General features: G+C 45.0%; 1 protein-coding gene and 1 long non-coding RNA gene across 2 annotated transcripts in view; one reads left to right on the top strand and one right to left on the bottom strand.

The window, feature by feature from the left end:
* KCTD1 (potassium channel tetramerization domain containing 1) overlaps positions 1-22945 on the top strand; it is a 90312-nt gene that overhangs the window by 43429 nt on the left and 23938 nt on the right. The window contains 1 exon segment of the mRNA XM_077778212.1: positions 2743-2921. Coding sequence (XP_077634338.1) covers positions 2743-2921 — 179 coding nt within the window.
* On the bottom strand, positions 1663-22884 carry LOC144243135 (uncharacterized). Its single transcript, XR_013338546.1, has 3 exons — positions 22771-22884; positions 7299-7380; positions 1663-1751 (listed from the first exon to the last, which is right to left on the bottom strand). It is a non-coding gene; the product is annotated as an uncharacterized LOC144243135 (long non-coding RNA).

The following is a 22945-nucleotide window of genomic DNA, read 5'->3' as shown; positions in this document are numbered from 1 at the left end:
TCCGTCAGAGGAAGCATCTGGAGTAGCTGCGGTAGCTACTGGGTTTCCGCTGGAAACGCCAAGACTTCCCAGCCCCGAGCACCCCCTTCCCCCATCCCAGCCTATGCATTTTAAAAGTTCTTTCAGTCTGCACTCCATACAGAAGAAGAGTGAATGAAAACCCTTTACGCTGTTAGCAAATATAGTTAATGCCTTCGAAGTCACCTCATGGGGACACAGTCAGACCAGGGAAGGTTCCCAGAATGGAGAAGAACAGAGGAGCTACGTTGGAGGGCTCCTCGAAGACCAGTTCTGAAACTTAAAGAGTCTTGTTGGAGTCGGCCTGAGTCATGAAACCTTCCTGGCCCGTAAGGGTTAATCCCCCGCCCCCTGCCGCCGCTGAAGGAACACCGGCTTAATTTTAAATTCAGCAGTATCCATACATTTATGATTTACAATGTAAATGGTATATATTCTGGGAAATCTGGAATCCTTCAACCGATCGGTTATACTTTAATTTTTTTTTCTCCTTCTTCTATAGACCTCGCAGTGTTGGAGCTGTGCTGAATGAGGTCACAGTCTAACTACAGTATTAACCCTGCAAATCTGTTCATTTTCGCCTGAGCACCCTCAGGCAGGATACAGAATGTGTCCAATTGAAAAACTATTACAGGCGCTGCAGTCCGTGATGGGATGAATTGTAACAGGGTGGAGGCTGTTGGGGGGGAGGGTGTCTTTAGCCAGGTAGGAAGCATCTCTCAAAAGCAGAGGTTATGTGATTACATTTTTTAAAGGAAAAATGTCATTCTCTCTCATTCAGATTTTAAAATGCAACTTTTGATATTTTCATTTTGCAACCGTTTTAGATTTTCTACCAACCGTGTCTCTGTCTTGTAATTTCCCCCCGTCCAGTACCTCTTCAGTTTCCCTTCTCCATGTGCTGCAAATATCCTTTCGTGTGTTTTTAGTATCTTTTGCATTGTTAAAAATAGAGAGGAGCGTATAAAGAATGGTAGAGTGAACACTCGTGAACCGACCACCCCGTTTAAGAAATCAAACACTAGCTCTTTTCCTGTGACTGTCTCTGGGCCCTGTTTAATTCGGCATGGAGAAAAGCACGACACAGATGGTCAGTATTTTGGGTAGAGGCTCTGTCACCACCTCATTCGTGGTGGCTGTGGAGCTTCAGCAAGTATGTGCAGTTGCTGCCTTGCCTAGACATGTGGTTAATGCTAAGTAGTCTAACAGTTGTGCCCCAGGTAACTCCTAAAGCTGTTTTACATCATAAAATATATGATGTTTTGCAAATTTATATTTTATCATGCTGGGTTTTATGCACAAAAACGAGATGACTTCCCCTTTATAATCTCCATCAAAAGCATTTTTCAAAATCCCTTTATTATGCCTTATCACTGGCTTTGCCACACATTGTTTGCATGTTTGAAAACCATCTCTGGCGAAATTATAAATCCGAGAGTATTGTTGTGGTGTTAGCTGTGCAGAACCGAGGGATAAAAGCTATTTTAACTCAGTCCTCAATTGTAGACTCTGAATATTTGACCCCTTCGTTGAGTGCCAGAGACTAGACCTGTCTGTGGTTTGGGCCCTAATCTAAGAGAGTAATGGACCATGTTTGGATAGTGTTTGAAATATTTAAATTGTATCCACAGAAAGGATGTAATATTTTATTTCCCCAAGAGTACAGTTCCTTTAGCATGTTCTTGCTGCCTCCATGTGATGTCCTCTCTCTGCTCTGTTTGCTCACATTGTACCTGTAAAAAAAATTTTTTTTTATGTTTATTTTTGAGGGAAAGAGGGAGGGATAGAGTGTGAGTCGGGGAGGGACAGAGAGAGGGAGACACAGAAACTGAAGCAGGCTCTAGGCTCTGGCTATCAGCACAGAGCTGGACACAGGGCTCGAACTCGTGAACCACAAGATCATGACCTGAGCCGAAATCAGAGGCTTAACCGACTGAGCCACCTCACATTGTACCTTTCTACCTTGGGAGCTTGCTCTCTTCAAGAAGTCTGGCATAGCGAAGAGCATCTTGCTCATGCTCCCAAACGCATACTGACCACTGAAAAGGTACAGTCTTTTCCAAGCTCCCCAGACCCATAGTCTTGTAGAGAGAGAAACAGAGAACAAACGGGTAGAGTGTGTGTTGATTTTTTTTTTTTTTTAGTCTCTTGACTGATGAACTTGGGGTGCCTATTTACAAGGTTGCTTTGAGAATGTGTGCTGATGGCCAGGCTAGTCATACCCTCGTTTTCCTGATTTAAAAAACAGAATTCGAGGAAAACATAGCTGCAGAACACAAGTGCGGAAAGATCCGTATTTATCCCAACTGCATAGCAATAAAGAAGTTTCCAAACAGAAGGATAAAGCATACGTATTTTATTTAGATGTAGGTTGTTTTAAGTGTTGATTGTCTTTTCCCGTGGAATGAGTGGTAGCTCTCCATGTGCCATTTAGCAGTTGTTAAATGCGAGAATTCATTAGTAAAATACACCATCATAGAGCTCAGGACGATTGGAAATGAACGTTAGTTCAGCTCGTTGATTCCGAGCTTGGGAAGTTTCCTTTTCTTTGTTACAGATTTTGTTTTTCTAACATTCATTACAGCCAGAGCGAGAGCCCATTGATGTTTCAAGATTGTATTGCCAAATGAATATCAACACTAGTCTCTGGCTTATTCTTTATGATTGCATGTGTTTCCTTTGTCTCTACCGAAAACGTGTCTAAACTTGCTTCTCTCTCTGTAGGACAGTCGGCCCAATATGTCAAGACCTCTGATCACTAGATCTCCTGCATCTCCACTGAACAACCAAGGCATTCCTACTCCAGCACAGCTCACAAAATCCAATGCGCCTGTCCACATCGACGTGGGCGGCCACATGTACACCAGCAGCCTGGCCACCCTCACCAAATACCCCGAATCAAGGTAATCCAAAAAACAGGAAAGTCATACTCAGAAATGCATGTATTTGATGATCTAACTCTTTTTCCTTTGACCAGCACAGCCAGGGTTAGAGCGTGAGGGCGCTGTGTGGGCCACCAGCTACAGACGCTGCTCTTGGACGTGGCTGTCAGTCTTGTCCGAGCCAGGGCTCCACCCACAGCTTAATCAGGTCCACGTAGACATGTCACGCAGGAATGGAGTTCTAGGGTGATTTGCCCTGCGAAGATCTTCAAGGTTCTCACTGGAGTACAGAAGGAAAGATGATTTCTATTGCTACCGGCTTTTCCTTCTGTCCTTTTCTGAAATACTTTATCAGTTCTTAAGAATTTTCTAGATCATTTGGTGCACCAACTTGTGAACTAGAGAAAAAAAAAATTACTCTTATCAGTGGGGCAGTATATTTACAACACAATGCAAAAGTCCAGGAATCCAAGAGAGTCTTGTTTAAAAAAAAAGAAGGCGGCGGCCAGTGGGACTTCTGAGCACTCAAGACAGATAAATAAATCTAGAAAGTGTGTGAAGAGGGAGCGTGGTTTACAAATAGGCACTGCACACTTCTGCTTATGAGATCCCCTCCCGTGTCCCACCTGCTCGTTTCTAAAGGAGTTCCAAGGAAATGGTTCACATTGCTCTTGTCCCCTGGACAGCCCTCCTGGCTCTGTGTAGATTTGGGGGCTATGCCTGGGTTCTATAAGGGATCTGCCCGTAGGTAGGGGAGGAGGCAGGAGCTCATATGGTCTCAAGTCAGGAAAAAGAGAGTTTCACTCCTTGGCTTTGCTCTTATGAAATGGGAACACACCACTTGTATTTCAGGAGGGCGCCGATTGCATTTTTAAGAACTTCTTACAAAGTGACAGATAGAAAGTAGCTTACAGCCCGAGCGGTGAGTGCAGACATAAAAACCACTGGCTTCTCGTTAACTGCATGAAGGCCAGGTTTTTTGTTTTTGTTTTTTTTTATTCTTGCTCTGCTACCTGATATTTTATGAAAGAATGTGAAGGTTGAAAAGAAAGGTAAAATTTTCTCTCTCAGTTTCAAGACTGAATTTCTGCAATCAAAGTGAAATGTTTTTTTAAAAAACAGATGACCATTAATTCAATGACCAAAAAGCTTTATATTTTTAAATGGAATGATTATCTCCTTCAGTTATTAGTATTACTGAGTCCCCCCTTTCCATAAGTGCATTGTGACAGGTGCTACATGATCATGCTCCATGATGGCTATATTTCTCAAGAATATTCGTCATATAAGTAAGGTTTCTTTTTAAAAAAAACAAAAACATTTCCATTCCTTTTAATCTCATACCAACATCAACAAAAGACAATCACCATGCCTCTTCAGATGAACACTTAATTCTAGGGGGCAAGCCACAGGACATACATGACCCAAAAGGCAGTTCCTTCGCTGTAGCAGAATTCACTGATCTGATCTGATCTGGTGGCCTTTTGTTTCATTCAGTCCACTTTATAAACTCTGATCCAGGAGGGAAGTTCATAATGACCCTATTTGCATATGACATAAGTAGTAGGTTTTTTCGGAGGGCTCATTGCAGCTGGGGGGGTCTCCTCCTAGTGACTAAAGCCGCACTGGGGGTTGGCAACCTTGAAAGTCCCCGGTATCTCTTAGCCTGTTGCAAAGGTAGAAGGTAGAAGTGTGTTGGAGGCTCTGTTTACTCAGTTCCTGTCTCCGATGATCTGCCATGTTAAAGACCTCGAATAGTGTTTCATTTGGAGAGTCTTCCTCCAACCACCTGTGCACGGGTATTTCTAAGGTCTGCTTTCAGTCCCTCGATGTCCACATCTGAGACCGGCATCGCGTCCCATGATCTCAGTGGTCTGGATACGCCATCTCCTGTGGCAGCCGCTAGCCCCGTGCGGCATGGTCCAAATCAGAACGTCCTCTGTGACTGTATACTGCACTGTGAGGAATTAGTACCTACCAGAAAAAGTAAAATATCGTCGGCAGACAGTCTCCACTTTGCTGCTCCCTTGCCCTATATTCAGTCAACTTCCATCTCGTTTTAAAAAAAATCTCAGTAGTTTTTTATTATTGATTTCATGTTGGAACGAGAATATACTGAATTCAATACAGCATGTCATTAAAATTAACTTCACCTGCTTCCTCTTACTCCTTCAGCGTGGCTACTAGGAAACCCAAAGTTACATACGTGTCTTACTTTTTATGTCTATTGGATAGCGCTAACCTGTGCACAGATTTTTAAAAAATCTAACCAAACCCACTTCTTCCCCAACTTGATACGTACATGCATCATAACTTGAATTTCTCTTTCACCACCTCAATTAGAAAAGTTGAAACTGTTCATCTTCCTTTCCTGACCTTCCCCTACACACCCTTGCCAGCCCTGGGCCACAGTATCGTGGGAGGAACATCAGAAATACTTCATGGTTCATTAGTCCCACGTTTAAATGCTGATGCTGCCATTTAGGATTGTTTGGCCAAGATAGGTCCTATTTCTAAGTGCCTGTCTTCTCTCTTGTAAAATAGACAAGGATAGGTCTTCTTGCAAGGTTATTGAGAGGATTAAATGTGATTATGAAAAGCACGCCATGGCCCGGCGCCCAACACGTAGTATTGCCTTTATGCTTAATCTTCTGCCAAACCCAGCAATTGTTTCTTTTCAAACTGCTTTCCAAATTCCAAATATATCCCCTTCCTTCAGTTCCTAGACCATGGAGACAGGCTCACTTTTGGCTTTTGGATTCTTGCCTGAATGACTGCAGGCTCAGGGGACCCCTCGCCTGCGCCTTCCGGTCCTTTATCTTGACGCGCCTACTTGTCCCAGAACTGCGGAGCCATTCCAACATCATCTTGATCATTAGAAGATCTTTTTAAGCATGTGTTGAGACTCGGAAACAAGCCTTAAAAAGTGACCTCTGTGTCTGTTGCTTACACCTAAAGCAGTTCATGCCGGTTTAGGTCTTGAATTGACCACTCTGCTCCCTCTTGGATTGTGTGTGTGTGTGTGTCTGCTTGGTAAATAATCCAGTGTTCATTTCAAGGCAGCAGTCAGTCTAAGGGGACCCATACATAAATTTTCTTAATCAAAGATACAGGGAAGAAAGAGTTTCATGCTCTTCTTAGACATGTCAGCTACTTCTTTGATCTTCAGGGAAGATCTCTTGCCTATCATCAACCCTTTGGAGATAAATCCTAGGAGATTAGGTTGCCCATGACCATAGAATTACAAATAGCTCCAACTCAACTTCTCTAGATTCTAGGATACTTCAAACCCTTTACCCGCAGTGGGACCATTCCCTGCCCCCTCGCCTGTAAACACACCCTGGCTCCCTTGCTCACTCATCTTTTCCTTGGTGTAACCCGGAGAGATGGACAGCTTTTTCATTGGTTTCATATTCGAGGATTTCAAGGGGAGACTTGTAGTGTGGAAGCCTCATTAATTTGTTTATAACAAGTGATTATAAAAGATGTAATGTCTTTCTACAGTTTCAAAGGTTCTACAAAGAGCCTTTATTCCATTTCGAAATATTTTGGGTGATTTTTCATTGTGTCTTAATTTATCACCTTCTTGGCTAAAGACCGCCCTTAGAACATCGTCCCAAGAAAGTAGTACAATGGACCGCACAGCTAGACATTAGAAGCACCTGGGAAACATTCAGAGGCCATGTGTGGTCCTGCCCCAGGGCAATAAAATTGGAGTCTCCATGATTTTCCTAAGAGATCCTGACTTTCACCCTCTGGGTTTGAATAACACCAACATGGATGTCCCTCCAAGTGAACGTAGGCCTCTTCCTCAATGAATATTTCATATTATATCATAATGGTCATTAAAAGAAATCACCTTTTGATCTTTATTTCTGTAATGACCAAGGTTACTTGTCCCATTGTGTGTGGGCACCTCTGTGCTTCAGTGTTTTGGGGGGAGGCTTGTAAGCCCTAAGTAGAGATTCAGGAAACAAGTTAAGTTTTTACATTTTACAACAGGGTTCCTTGTGCATATTGTTGTTCGCATTCATTGTCAGGTGGTTTCTAGTTAAAGGGAATGAAGTTTTCAAATTAACTGCAGTAGTGCATACATCAGTGATGGGCTGCATCTCACCAATGTTTTGTGTAAGATGCAGAGCAGCTCTTTGGAGGTGTTTATGAGTCCGAGGCTCATGCACACCCCCTTGGGGATCAAGGAGCTAGATCCCTTGCAGAGTCGCTGACAAGTCTCCACTTCCAGTTGCTATTCTGAATTGTAATCACCCAGAAAAACACCCAGTTCAGATCTGTAAGAACGGCACGTCAAATAAGTAAAACGACAAAAAAGTCAAATACTTTGTCACTATCATAAAAAGATTTTTAATGGATTTACGAAGAAGATAGAACGTATCTTACCTGACATTTTGCTAGCTTGATTGATGAGTTATAAGTCGCTAGACATGGGAGGTGGGCCTCAGCCATACTCTTGCCCTGGGCCCTGCAGATTTTAAGGACAGACCTGATTATATATGTGATTCAAAAATCTAAGGCACCCATTGTCAACATCATTGATAACAACAAAGTTTAGGTATCTGAATAATTTGTCATAAATAATTAAGATTGGTACCAAATTACATGGCCTCTTTAAAATCTCCTGCATTTTGCCCCTAAAATATCTTCTATCTTCATAGCTGTGTGTGTGTGTGTGTGTGTGTGTGTGTGTGTGTGTGTGTGTCTGATATTACAGAAACTTTCTTTGCTTTAGAAGAGACAAGTCTGGGGGCACCTGGGTGGCTCAGTCAGTTGGGCATCCGATTTCAGCTCATGTCATGATCTCACAGTTCGTGGATTCAAGCCCCCCATTGGGCTCTGTGCTGACAACTTGGAGCCTAGAGCCTGCTTCAGATTCTGTGTCTCCCTCTCTCTCTACCCTTCCTGGTTGTGCTCTCTGTCTCTTTCTCTCTCAAAAATAGATAAAACATTAAAAAGATTTTTTCAAAACAAAAGATACAAGTCTGAGTTCAGAGTTAAGTCCATTTCATCCTTTATTATCACCTTGAACAAAATAGAAGTAATTTGTTTATTCAAATGTGGACTTTTAAAAACCGGGAAGTGGGCTGTTACTGCTAATGAGTGAAACCTGTCAGGTGGTATTAAGGCAGGGGTGTTAGCGAAAGAGAGTCCTTCAGCCAGTGACCCAGAGGTGAAAGACAAATCTGCTGTTACAGTCCCCTGAGCCATCCGATCTGACCGCTTGAAAAGCTTTTGTGTGTTTTAGACCCAGCACATGAGTTGACTCCCACGTAAGAAGATTATGCCAAGTTGGTCTCTCCTAAATAGCAGCAGAGTTACTAAGTGCACTGGCCTATGTGGGTAATTGCAAAACTCTAGAGACTGGGCTTTCAGCCTCACAGTCAACACCCATGGCCACCCACGGGGGGTGTGTACTTGGAGCTCTAGAATGCAGATGCCAAGCACACGCGCCCTGCCAGCACTGCTCCGGCGTCTGGCGTGCCTCACTCTGGATGTATTAGCCATTAACGCATGGTTCGTGTGCAGCTGTCCTGAAAGCAACGTCGGGTGAGCGCAGTAGTAAGGGATTGGTACACACGCTTTCAGGATGGCTGAATTCTCATATTTGGATTTCTGTGTAATTGCTGTGTGCCAGCCTAGGGAGTTGTCTGTAATCCTGCGTTAGGGCCGAGGATTCTATGCTGTGAGTCTGTGACTTCATGTTCCAATTTCTGATGACAGGCCGTAGACACCAGTCCAGTCCTGTCACCACGCAGGCCTGCGTTTCAGGATTCCAGCAGAAATGCTAAGAAATCAATGTATCCTCCTTGCCACACAGTTCACTGAGCTTTCTTTCAGAATTCTTGCAGGGCACTGAGTAGAAGGCTTTTTATTATAACCTACTCTTTAGAACAGCATGATTTAAATATTTTTTAGGTTTATTTCTTTTGACAGGCAGCATGAGTGGGGGAGGGGCAAAGAAAGGGGGAGAGAGAATCTGCGCCATTAGTGCAGAGCCTGATGAGAGGCTCGAACCCAGGAAGCCATGAGATCAAGACCTGGGCCAAAACCAAGAGTCGGACAATTAGCTGACTGATCTCCCCAGGCACCACAGATCAGCATGATTTATAATGCAGTGTCTATCTCAAGTTTAAGAAAACTCACAGTGGGGTGCCTGAGTGGCTCAGTAGCTTAAGCACTGGACTTTGGCTCAGGTCATGATCTCACCGTTCCTGAGTTCAAGCCCTATGTTGGGCTCTGTGCTGACAGCTCAGAGCCTGGAGCCTGCTTTGGATTCTGTGTCTCCCTCTCTTTGCCTCTCCCTTGTTTGTCTCTGCTCTCTCTCTCTGTCTCTCAAAAATTAAAAAAAAATTTTTTTTAATTAAAAAAATTCACAGAACAAGATTTTTGGGGGGAGTGGAAGTCATCCTGAGATAATGATGTAGTCCCAGCACAGGTGGAAAGAGGGGGCACATCCCTGACTTGGAAAAACCTGTGGAAATGCATGAATGAGGACAGTCTCTAACCAGTGGTGAACAGTGTTGAGTGCTAAGATTGGTTGATCTTTTAAAAAAGGAAATTAGTTTATGGGGAGTGTGGGGGGCGGGGGCAGGGATTGAAAAGGCGGTAAAGTGCCTGGCAAAGGAAAAATAGAAAGTTTCTCCAGGGTGATAGGGGCGGTTTTCCTCTTCTCTGTTATTGTGCAATAATATTGCTTTTCCAAAGTTGCTCTTCAGTTATATAGGCAAAGAGTAAAGGAAATCTGCTTCAAAAGACTTTAAAAAAATTTTTAATGTTTATTTTTGAGAGAGAAAGAGCGAGCAGAGGAGAGTCAGAGAGAGATGGAGACACAGAATCTGAAGCAGGCTCCAGGCTCTGAGCTGTCAGCACAGAGCCTAACACAGGGCTCGAACCCACGAACCGTGAGATCACGAACTCACAAACCACAAGATCATGACTTGAGCTGAGGTCAGATGCTTAACTGACTGAGCCACCCAGGCACCCCAAAAGACTTTTTTTTTTTTTTTAAACAGTGAACCTGGATTTTCTCTTTAGTACCGAAAAACCAGTAACTAACGCTACTGGCGGATTCGGTAAACTTCCTTAGCCACTTGGGAACAAAACCAACTTGGCTTTCATAGTCCTCTAACTCATAAAGTCTTGTCTTAGAGGATAACTCACAGAACACTGTAGCCATGCTACAGTACCTGTAGTTTTTCCCTGTCCTTTACTTTCATCCACTGGAAGATTTCTTCTTTGCTTCCCCAGGGTGTGGGGCACGTACTGGCCAACATAAGTCCTTGCTCTCTTGCGGTTTACGTGGGGAAGAGGGAGGACAGATGTTAAGTCAACAGTCACTAAGTGGTATTTGGGTCGGTACCAAGTAAAGTAGTAAGTAAGAAAAACACGCAGGATAGATAATGCCCACTTTGGAACATAGTTTGCCCCCTGTGTTGAGCCGAAAGATAACTTTATTCCTACGTATTTGCTCATCGAAATTTTCAAAACAAAATCCAGTTGACATGCGAGTGTAGCTTTCGAAGTAGGTTTTTGTCATTTCAGTGTGACGAGTCACCCTGATGGAGGCTCACTTGGCCTACTCTGAGTTCCGTGATTCGTCTCCTGCGGCGTGGTGTGCGGCAAGTACATGTGTTCCCCTCTCATCTCCGTGGGAGGGGGATGCAGGGCGAAGTCCGCTCTCTGGGCCGTGGCCGTGGGACAGCTCCAGGCCAGCTCATCTGCAGATCACCGTGCGGGCAGACCGAGCCTGGTACCGTTCCTGATGCATTTGCTTCCATTTTGCATTTGTTGGTCACTGAAGTTATACTTGGCTTTGATTAAAATAGAATGAAAAAAAAAAACTGATGTGGGCAGAAGCCCCTTGGTGGCAAATAATAAGCCTATTGCTGGCGTGGACTGGCAAGAAGGCGAGGGTCACCCTGCTGTCTCAGGCCTGTTGCGTCGCCATGCCTCGGAAAGCAGAGCAGGGAGGTGGGGATGAGCACTGGGTATCTAGCATGAAGCATCTCAGGGCCAGATTGCAGGTCACGTTCTTCTGAACTTCTGACTTGCCAGGAACTCAGCCCTATTTTAGAGAGAAACGCTGTCCCTGGAAAGCTCTTTCTCACTTAGTCTCCACCCTCGTATTCTTGCGCTTAGTACTGTGCCTGCCACAGAGTGGATGTTCAAAAGTTTGCCTGATCCACGAATGATTGCTGAAATACTGTGTGCAGAGGTCAGGTCCTCAGAACAATGAAGGGCACGCAACTGAGTCAAGCTGTTCAGAACAGTCAAGTGCAAAGAGTTCATTATCTGTATTTCTCATCTAACGAGCTCCGCAGTAATCTCACAGGTAGGGACTGTTATTTACCCCAGTTTACTGATAAAAACACTCCAAGTCTGAGAGGTCAAGTGACTAGCCAACATTCTCGCTCCCACTCTGACCCCAGGCCCTTTGTGGCTTCCTCTTTTATAGCCTTGCTTCTCAACCCTAGGGGGTTAGAGTCAGGGGAGATCAACAAACACAGCTGGCCCTGCCCACAGCCGTTCTGGTTTCATTGGTCGGAGCAGGGCAGGGGACATCCTGATGTGTCCCACGGCCAGCCTTGTAATCCCTCTCACCACCTTCCAGAACTGTGTTCTACCAATGGTCGTGAGCCAAGAGGGCAGGCCATTCTGAAATAATTTCAAGCCCCTTTATTCTTTTTGTTATTGTTACTATTTTTTAAATGTTTATTTATTTTCGGGAGACAGAGTACGAGTGGGGGAGGGGCAGAGAGAGAAAGGGAAACACAGAATCTGACGCAGGCTCCAGGCTCTGAGCTGTCAGCACAGAGCCCGACGCGGGGCTGTGACCCACAAGCTGCAAGATCATGACCTGAGCCGAAGTCGGACCCTTAACCGACTGAGCCACCCAGGCACCCCCAGTCCCTTTATTCTTAAGGTGGCCTTCACTCAACTCTCCCAAGTGCTAGGGTAACGTTGAGACTTCATGGTAGGCCCAGTCCAGTCAGAGCAGCAGAGACGTACATGCCTCTTTCTTCAAGGCAGAGCCCAGAAAGAGATTTTCCAGTGTAGTTACCCGAAGAGAAAGAGTAAGGAGAAGGGAGTAAATCAACCCAGTCAGCAACCCAGGAGCCAGGGAACCAGATGAACAAAGGGGGACGCCTGTTTTCAGAACATGTCCCTGCAGCTGATACCTCCTCCCTAATAACCCCCATGCCAGGGTCAAAAATGCAGACCCCTGGGCCCTGGCCCCCTCTCGAGTGACCCGCATCTCAGGGTGTGAGGAGACTCTGCAGTCGTCATCAGCGTCAGGCGGTCCACCCGCAGTGCAGAGTTCAGGCACCAGGTCTACAGTGAAGAGGTTCCGGTCATCTTTCACGAGGTCACACTCCACTCTCCTGTGTCTTGAGAGCAGTTCCATTAAAGGGCTTACAATTAACGCTGTGATTTCACACAACCCACTGTGAGTCTCCTATGACTCTGACTCCTCAAACCATGTAGTTTCTAAACAAACAAGAAAAGCTGTAGTCTCTGTCAGTCACATAACCGATTCTGGTGGAGTGCTTTATCGGAGACTTTCTTTGTGGCAAATGAGGACCAACACTGAAACATTTTGGGTTAATTTCCAAAAGACAAACTGCATTTTGGTCATGTGGAGAGAGCTCTGTGGGCAGGAGCATCACACCCCACAGCTTTATTCTTGTGTCCACCCTGTAGCTCTTGATAGCCTCTTCCCAGGCCACCGTGATCCGCTTCACAGAGACGTGGAATCTCTTTGTGTCAGAAAGGAAATGCCCATGTGTTATGACTCCTCACACATGAGGTTTCTATGCTGTGTGTATTTGTGGCTGAAATAAAACAATGCAAGTTATTCTCAAGTTGAGGGGAGTCTTCTTTATCAAGCCAATGAGGAAAATAAACTTTATTCCCCATAACTTCCAAGCAGAAGCATCTGTGATTCAGAACTAAAGTCCTTGATGTTGTAATTTGCATTCGAACTTTGAGAACTTTAAAAATAATAGAAGGGGCGCTTGGGTGGCTCGTCAGGTAAGCGTCTGACTTCAGCTCAGGTCATGATCTCACAGCTCGTGAGTTTGAGCCCCACGTTGGGCTCCGTGCTGACAGCTCAGAGCCTCCAGGCTGCTTCAGATTCTGTGTCTCCCTCTCTCTCTGCCCCTCCCCAGCTTGTGCTCTGTCTCTCTCTCTCTCTCAAAAATAAATAAACATTAAAAAATAATGGTAGTAAACCTCAGAAAGTCACACCGAAGGATTCTTTATGGGTCCACTGAGCACACAGATGCCCTCTGCTGAAAATGAGGTATGTCAGTAGAAAAGTCTGCTCCATTATATCTGCCAGTTTGGTCTATTATCACTATATAAATAACCCATTAAAATGTCATTTCAGCAAAAAATGCAGAATTTATAGCTTCAACTAGATGGATTATCAATATTCTGCCCCCAAAAGATTGCTCTCAGGATGCTTGGAAACAGAAAGCAGCAATAATTGGTCCCTAAAGGACCAAGCTGAAGTGGGTGTGTAAGGCCTTGCATGGCAGGCTCCTGAGTGTGCCCAGGGTGGTCCCGGTGCAAGAAGGAAGGGAGTGTGAGCGGCAGGGGGTGGAGGAATCAGTTGTACTCGTAAACAACTGTATGCGTGTCGTGTATTCATATTCTGAAGGCAGACATGCAGAAGCTCCAATCTGGTGGCAATCCCATTTGCAAAAGAAAATGCTAAAAAAAAAATCTGTGTCTCAGCCCCCCGATTATATCAGCTCTTTGCTGGACCATCTGAATCTAATCAAGCTACAGTGTCAGTAGAAATGACACTGTCACTGGATAATGGCTTCCTGCTGCTACATAAATGCCACGTGTCAGTTTGTTTAGTAACGACATTGCTGCTTATCTTCTTTGGTGGTAATGATGATTTTTACTTCTGTGCGGGTTTTCTTATTGTGTTCCCGTATTCAGACGATAAACGACAGCTGTGCATCACAGCTAACTGCCACTTTCAAACAGCAGCAGACCTTGCCAGGCCCGGGGCTTCGTCCCTGGAAGGTGGATGCGAGTACGCCCAAACTTGCTTCCGTGATCTGAGCTGCATGTGTGCCAGAACTCGGGCCCAGCCTCATTAGACTTGTCAGAGCCCCTGCCATCCCTCCAAAAATCGATTTTTGAAAAGAAACCATTTAGAAAGCCCTGAGGGCTTTGAGAGCTTACCTAAAAAATGAAAACTCTTCTAGTCTCAAAGCGGTGCAAACGGTCAATATCGAAGCGGCGAAGAAGGATATTTTAAGTGTGTCCCACTGATCGATAATCTTAGGGGCCCTGAGGAAGGTACTTCATCAGCACGTCACCATCTTGATGAGACATTGCAGAAGGAACGATGTGGCATGAAGGGTGGACTGCAGTGAACATTGTTGCACACATGAGTGTGAACTGGAATAAAGACTGTCAGCACCAAGCAGAGCTGGGGGACCGTGGGAAATACGGATAAAGCGCTGTTCTCCACCGTGGTTAGATGTCTGTGCAGAAGCACCAAGCAGAGACGGTACGTTTGGTGCACACTCTGCCGGGCTCCTGAAGACCCCATTTGTACTCCTTTATGCAGATTTCAAAACTTAGCCAGAGTATTGACTTGTAAAATGAGCTCCGGCTTCAGTGCCGTCCGCACTCAGGACTTTCGAATGGGACAGCAAGGAGAAGCAGAGGTGGCAAATGACAACTAAACACTTGTCAGCTTCTGTTTAAGAAGCATCTGAAAAGGAAGGAAAAATGGCGAAATTCTTAGCCGGGAACTTCCATTTCTTTGAACATTTGGCAGGTCAGGGCTTGGTTCTGAGTTTTGTTGGAAGGGACAGGGAGAAACACAGACAGATAACACCCACTGCTCAGGTGTGTATGGACCGGCTTGGTGCCTCTGGGTGAATTCTTGAACTATGATCAACCAGACCTGAGCCCCAGAAGGGCGGAGACGGTTACACAAGACGCACGCACACCTACACCTACAACAGCGCTTTGTTGACGATGGCATAGCCCAGGGCAGGATGCTGTCAGCGCGTGTTCCTGGTTTCTCAACTACACACGCCTGAGAGTGTTGTCTTTGAATCAGGAACTGATACAAACTTCATATTTTTCGCATGTCATTCCGACTTGGTGATCATTTAAATAATCTTGCGACATTAACTCTACATCTTAATCTTCTTGGAGTAACAACCCCACCAGGCACGTTGGCCGTTGTGATTTAAAGAAGCCATTGGACTTTTGTTTTTTTAAACCAAAAAGGTAGTGTGGACAGTTTATATTTTCTTTTACAAGGATTATATGCTTTTGAAGCTGTGTAGATAGGACTCTTGTCCAGTTTGCAGCTTTCTTTCCTCCTGTAGAGGTGTAACTCACAGTCCTGAGGCTAAATCTCCTCCATTTGGCCTTGTGTTCTGAAAGCCTAGTTTCTTCCTTTCTTTCCTTCTTTCTTTTTAAAGCCTAGTTTCTGAAAGGGGTTTCAAGCTTCCTAATCTCCAAAGTCATGCAGGGACAGAATAATTCGGTCATTTTCATTCGTCCACCATACTCACCATACTCTTTTGTTTGTTTGCTTAGGTTTATTTTTGAGAGAGAGAGAGAGAGAGAGAGAGAGAGTGGGGGAGGGGCAGAGAAGGAGAGGGAGCCCAAGTAGGCTCTGCACTGTCAGCACAGAGCCGGACTTGGAGCTCAAACCCATGAACCCATGAGATCATAACCTGAGCTGAAATCAAGAGTCGGACACTCAACCGCCACCCAGGCACCCCTTGTTCTTCTTTATTAAGCACTGTGCTAAGCCTCTGGCTTTTCACTCATGGGTACTAAGCAAACATTGGAGCACTTCATTGTAAACTGCTGTTTTGCTGGCCCCATTATAAGTAGGAAAAATGGTTCAATTGAAAATGGAAACAGCTGGCTTTGTCACAGTCCTCTGATAGTGGCATATAATTAATACGATGCTTTTATTTGAAGTGACTACTATGATGTATTGTAAGCCAGCCCCAATAGTCTGGGACAGTAAAACACCAGAGGAAATGGGGACAGGTTCCCCTCCATATTCTGTTGTCACTGCTAATCTGAGTGTGGCAGAGAGTGGGGCCACCGAGAGAACAGAATCACACAGGGAAGGGCCGAGTCCAGTCTGTTTATTAGGAGATGCACAGATAGACGAATCTGGAATGTGTACTCATACAGGAAAGCGCTAGTTCAGTCCTTGGGTCTGCTAATATTCAGAACCCTGGGAAGAAGAAGAGTTCTTCAAAGACAGATGAAAACCAGTGGGAACACATGCAGAAGAGTTTGCTTGTATAACAAGAAACTAGAATCAAGAAAATCGGACAGGAACTGCAAGGAGAATGAAGGCTGGCAGGAGGTGCCAGAGTGGGAAGGGGGTCTAGCTTTCTGGGACAGACAGCCCTTGAGGGTCAGGGACAGCACCGAACAGGGGCTGGCCCTCAGTCCGCAGGGAAAAGAGCCCGCGAAGCTCGGCAACCCTCCGCGACTTATCTGATGGCTCTGGCCTCCATTTCTCTATAAGTAAAATAAAAATACTACTTGTATGCACTTTATGGAGTTGTTTTGAGGTTTAAATCAGATAATCCATAAGGTTTTTAGCAGCATGTCTAACAGACTCAAAAATCATTGGCTGTTATGATATTCTTTAATCTGAATCGTAATTATTATTGTAAAATGGAAAACACATTCTAGAAAAAATGAGTGTCAGAACTCCCTCCCAACATAGCACAGACTGTCAGCAGGAGGGCGGGGTGGGCCTTGGGGGCAGGCTCGTGTGCACATGTGCGTGCTTGACTCCCTGGGTGACAAGCAGGAGGAAACCTAAACAGACACCGGGGAAGCCGAAAATACCCAAGTGGGCTCCCGAGGGAGGCTGCGATGGTCTGATCCTGGACTGATCTTCGAGAAATAGCCGTTTGTTCTAGAACTCATTGGTAAGCAGACATTTGCTCAGAGAGCAGGGCCAGGTGACTATAAAGGTTTTCTTCCAGTTCCAGATGCACAACAGGATTGTGCATACAGTCGGAATCGTGTTTTGGCGCAGCACACCATCGCCAGAGGACAGAAATCTGTCAGCCTCTCTGAGCGCATGCCAGGTGGGCACAGAGCTCTGCCAAGAGCAGAGTGACCACCGACAGTCGGGTGGCTCCAAACTGGGGTCCGCAGTGCAGCTGGCTGAATTTCTTTGAATTCTGAGTTATACTATTCAGTAATACTGAATTCCGGCCTTGGCGCCCAGAAGCTGGCTGTAGGGTCCTTGTCCATGAAAGGGGTGTGATGATATCCACCTCCGAGGCTTGCTTGTTATGAGCCCTCAGTACCGTGTGCTGCACGGAGTGAACACTCTGTAGGGGTAGTTCTTATCAGATATAAGAGTTCTCATGCTCTTAAGAGTCTTGAGGCTAGGTACCGTCCCCTTTCTCAGATGAAGAACTCAAACCTCATTGATTTGGTCTGAAAGATGCTAAAGTCATGATTCAGACTCAAATGTGAGTTTTAGGGCTGGGGACGCCTAAAACGTTACTGGAAAGCACCCAGGCCGAAACTCTCGGGAATCATGGTGCCCTTACATGCTCTGCTGAGCTCCACACTTGGAGAGAGGTGCTCTTCACTTGCTGGGTTCCCACCTTACCCCTCATGTTTCTTCTTGCCGGAAATCCCATTGCCAAGCCACTGTGCCCTTCTCTTCATACCTAGTAATCCCTAGAACCCTACACCGACATTGCCTCCTACAGGAAGCCTTCCCTGCTTGCCCCAGGTTGGCTGCATTGCTCTCTGCCCTTGACTCCCGGTGGGACTACATCATGCTCATTTTAAGAGGCCTGACAGAGCACCAGGAATATGGTAGGCAGTCAATAAAATGCAGAAATAAAAAGCCTGCTTATGTAAATTCTGGTGGGTTTTTAAAAATGTTAATTGTAATAATACATTTTTTCATAATTAATAGTATAACTTAGAATTAAAAGAAAGTTCTAGTTAGGAGTCCTGGAGGGCACTCATGAGAGTTTTAGAGGATTAGCAGCCCCTTGAGTGGCCCCAAGCTCCCCCTTGACCCTCAGCATTACCATCCGTGATCAGTTTTCCAGAGTGCCGGCTCCTCAGTTGTTTTGATTTCATGCTTTTTCCTATATTTTAAACTGGCCTCTCCTTTCTCCCCTGCTATCTTCAGTTCTATGTATCATTTAAGAAAATGATGCTGCCTCAGGGAACTGCACTGGAAGCATTACTTTCCCATAAGTAGATACAATTTGTTTTGTTTGTTCTTACCAAGAAGGTATTTTCTCCCTTCTCTTAAATTACTTCTGTCCATTTCTATAACAAGCTCTGAATTAATTTGTATCTGTGTTCATGAAATATAGACGAAATTTCCCAAGTGTGGGAACTATAAACAACTCTTCCTAGAATTTTTTTTAACAGTTACAATACTTTAAGCAAATTAAACATTGTTTATGATAATTCAGGCTTCTAAAACAGTAAGTAGACTGGTGTTTCTTTTTTCTTTCATTTTAAACATCATAATACCCAGCATCCTCCTCGCCCCCCCTTTTTTAAAGAAAAACTTTTTTTTTATTATAGGCATTTAAAAATGTATGCAAAAGAGCACCTGGGTGGCTCAGTCAGTTAAGCTTCAGACTTTGGTCAGGTCACGATCTCACCGTTTGTGAGTTCGAGCCCTGCATCAGGCTCTGCGCTAACAGTGGCGAGCCTGCTTGGGATTCTCTCTCTCCATCTCTGCCCCTTCCTTTCTCTCTCTGTCTCTGTCTCTGAAATAAATAAATAAACTTTTGAAAAAATTAAAAAATATCTATATGCAAAAATGAATACAATATTGGACTCCCAAGGGCCCAAATTTCAGATCTCAGCCTAGCAGGTCTCTTCCCTTCCACCACTGTTTCCGTCCTTTCCCATCTCAGCAGAAAAGAGGAAGAGGCCCCCACTGGTTGAAGCGCTGCCCCTCTCTTCATGCATCCCTCCCCCTCCACTGTCCTGAATCTGTTTCACCTGCGGTGACGCGCGTGCACGTGCACACGCGCGCGCGCACACACACACACACACACACACACACACACCCCTTCACCCAGCCCTCCATCCCATTTGCCATTTTTCTTTGGTTTCAAATTCTGGGACAGAAACTTGGTTGGGAATGTAACTTGGGGTAGTTAGACCCAACTTCCTAACAGACTAACTTGGAATAGGCAGTATAACAAAGTATGCAGGTACAAGTGTCCTGAAAACAAAATCGCTCAAAGTAAAATACTCTTTAAATCAAATTCTTAAAAAAGTCATGGCTTGCTCTTTGGTGGACTAATGGCAGATTGTCTTTCTGTTTTGCTGCTGCTTCATCCTCTACGCTTTTCCGATTTTCAACAACAAGTAGGCATCGCTTTTGCAATTTAAAAATATCCCCCAAATGCTAAAAGGGGTCATTTGCAAGTTGCCTCGGAATCTCTTACCCAGCAAAATGAATTTGGACCAGAAACTAAATGAAATCTTTTCTTCAAGTCCAAACCATATTTTCCATGGCTGGGAAGCCCAGGAATGGAGGTGGGGGAAAAGGCATTTCTTGGCAGAGGGGAGCTCAGTGGGTGAAATAACCCAACATCCTCTGTCTCAGCAGCTTTACCCCTTCGTCCATCTCGGCGCTTCCTTCTCAGCCCCGGGCGGGGTCTTCTGCACCCTCCCTGGGCGAGCTGAGCGCCGCCGCCGCCACCGCAGATGAGCGCTTCTCCCCCCGCCTCCCTCCCTGTGTAATGACCATGTGTGTTCTGGCTCCGGAGGGTAGAAGGGCTTAACCCGCTTGCCTCTGGTAAAGCAGAGCCCAGCGTCGTATTACCCGCCCTGGTGCTTGATGTGACATGATGTTCACCAGGCAGCATGAGGAGGATCGGGTGCGTGGAGCCTTGGAAGGGCTGGAAACTCCTCCTTAGCTGTGAGGTGACAAGTCCCGCAAGGGTGTGTTGGAATGAAGTGTGGGGACACAGCACATAAGGGGACACAGGGGCTGCAAGGTAAATGGAGTTGGACTCTCACGCATAATTCTTCTTCTACAAGTTTCCATCATCCTAAGAGTCCTCACTTGCCCATCCCTTTGCCCCCTTCGCCTTGTGCAGCAGTTTGGACGTCGTCTCTGAAGTCCTGGAGTGTTGTGATTTGGTTCGATTGAGTTTAGGGTACCCGCTCCATATGTCTACACCGTCTACACCAAGCCCCTGAGCCTCAGCTTTTTGTAGCACGCCTGCTAACTAAGTTAGTGTTTCCAAAGCTGATAATCACCAAATTTTCTTGAGATAACGTGCAGCATTAGCAAACCACCGAAGTAGAAAAAATTGTGCAGTTCTCAAGGCAAGTTGTTGAGTTAGTGTCATTTTGTTTGCTTGCTTGTTAAAATTACACGTGAAAAGACATTATACTTTAGTGCTCAAGAACATAGGCTTTAGAATCAGACCTAGGTTGTAGCTTAAGCCAAGTGACAACCATTCTGAGCTTCAGATTCCTCATCTGTGAAATGAGAATAACACGGCTCTGTCATGGGATCACTGTAAAATCAAATGAGATAAAGCCCATAAAACAGCAAGCTCACTCTTTGGCACATAATACAATTCAATAAATAGTAACTACCATTAGAGCAGCTGTCCTCCACAGGCTTGAATGTGACCTCCGCCTGTTACCCCAGGGACAGCGTGGTGGGTTCGGCTCTGTATCCAGCCAGCTGTGCACCCTTGAGCATTAACGTATTTGGGACTCTGTTTCTCCAGTTGTAAAATGGGATGTTGATCTAGGTCACCCTGGAGATCTTTCATGTCTGAAAGTGTGATTGGCTGTTTAAGAAGAGGTGCTGTGACAGTTGGAAGTGACAGAATGACTAACTGAAAGCCTCTTGAGTTGACAACATTGACTGGTTCCTCTTTAGTCTCTGCTCATCCTCCTTCGCACTGGTTCTCAACTTCGCTGTTCATCAGACTGACTTGGGGAGATGCCTGGGCCCCAACTCTAAGCGGAAATTACATCAGACTATCTGGCAATATTTTTTTTAATCTCCTTGGATGATTCCAGTGTGCAGCCAGGGTTAGGAACCCTGCAGATAGCAGAGTCAAAAGTAAGGCAGAGGAGAAAGGATTTGGATCAGCCCCAAGCTGCGTCTTTGAGGAGATGGGGCTTCAGCTACAGTGTTTCATTCAGTCTTACTTATAAATTTGCTCTTTTCCTTAACCTCTCTGGAGAGCATAGCTAGACATCAGTCCCCATCAGCCTCGGAACCGAATTGAAACTCCTTGACCCGGCTTATATATAGCTTTTCACAATCTAACTGCTATTCCAGCCTCATTTTTCGGCCGGCCTGACTCTGCCCCAGTGGAGACTGATCACATGCCAGGTTTCTTCTAGTTTCAAGCCTTTGTATCTTCCCTAACCGTCGCCTTTTTTATCTGACCTTAGCTGCCACCCCAGTGCTTGGCCAACCTCTGCTTGTCCTTCAGGTCTCCGGTGAACTTTGTCTCTCTTCCATGCCTCACCAAAGTCTGAGTTGGGTGTGCTTCCTGTGTACTCCCTGTAACCCACTCTGCACCCCCCAGTGACACACTGCACTTGATCTGCATTCCCAGCCCCACAGACGGTTAAATTCCACAAAAGCAAAGAATGTGTGGTTTGTTCACCACTGCATTTCCTATATTTCACATGGTCAAGCCCAGTCAATATGGGCAGAATGAATGAATAACTGAATGATTGAACAATGAAGGGAAATTCTTAAGGAACTGAGTCACAGTAAATGAAAGAAGCCAGGTCCTATGAATGAGTATACAAAAAAGAACTTCTTAATGACTGGTTCACACTAATTCAGGTATATGAGGCCTTATCCCTATACCTATAATACTCTCTTTCATTTAAGACCATTCATTAATTCCAGAGAGGGGATGCCATAGTGAGGAACCAGGTGTAACTTTCCACAAAAAGGAGCTTAATTTCCTCAGAGATTTGATCCTACGTTATTGGTTCCATAAATAATAATCAACAGAATGTTAATATTAAAAAACAAGAAATATATTTCTGTATATTTTAATACATATTTTTAGTGAAATGTTATCATCTTACTAGTTAAAGACATAGTTACAGATAGGGGCGCCCGGGTGGCTCAGTGGTTAGGCGTCCGACTTTGGCTCAGGTCATGATCTCACGGTTTGTGGGTTCAAGCCCCGTGTCGGGCTCTGTGCTGACAGCTCAGAGCCTGGAGCCTGTTTCAGATTCTGTGTCTCCCTCTCTGTCTGACCCTCCCCTGCTCATGCTGTCTCTCTCTCTCTCAAATAAAAACATAAAAAAATTTTTTTTTTTTTTAAAAAAGAAATAGTTACAGATAAACTGATAGGATGTTTGAGATTTACTATAAAATTTGCAGTGGGGGAGAGGGAGCAAGAGAAGTATAGGTGAAACAAGCTTGATCGAGAATGAATAGCTTTTTGGAAGCTGGATGGATATATGGGGGCTCATTATATAATTTTCTCTGCTTTGCCCTACATTTGAAATTGTCCAAAACAAAATGTTAAAACAGAAATGTAAGAAAAAATACAATTGTGGAAGGAAGTTTTTCTCAGCATTGCTGTTTGGTTCAGTGGGTCTTTTACACACACACACACACACACACACACACACACACAGCCGCCATACATCCGGAGCCAACTTGGTCTTGGTCAGTTGGAAAACAGGAATGTTCTCCAAGGTTAGTAAACTGTAATCAGTTCCACATAGTTTTCAGGCACCAGAGTTTACAAATCACTGCAGTTTGATTTGTAACTCCATTCATACGTCCACAAGAAATAGAGCCCGTGCCCATTTTCCCTCTTACTTGCTTAGCCAAACAATGCTGCTTCACTGGCACATTCAAAACCGACCCCGGGACGCCATTTTACGATCCCTGGCACCGCCCTGCCCTTCCACATTGTTTTCACAACTCAGAACGTGCGGCCTTTCAAAGTTAGCGAAGTCAGCGGTGTAACGTTGCCTTTCACTACTCCTAACAT

Source organism: Crocuta crocuta, unplaced genomic scaffold, assembly GCF_008692635.1.
Source record: "Crocuta crocuta isolate KB4526 unplaced genomic scaffold, BGI_CrCroc_1.0 scaffold26, whole genome shotgun sequence".
In the NCBI taxonomy this organism is placed as follows: Eukaryota; Metazoa; Chordata; class Mammalia; order Carnivora; family Hyaenidae; genus Crocuta; species Crocuta crocuta.
This window is presented reverse-complemented; position numbering and strand designations above follow the sequence as displayed.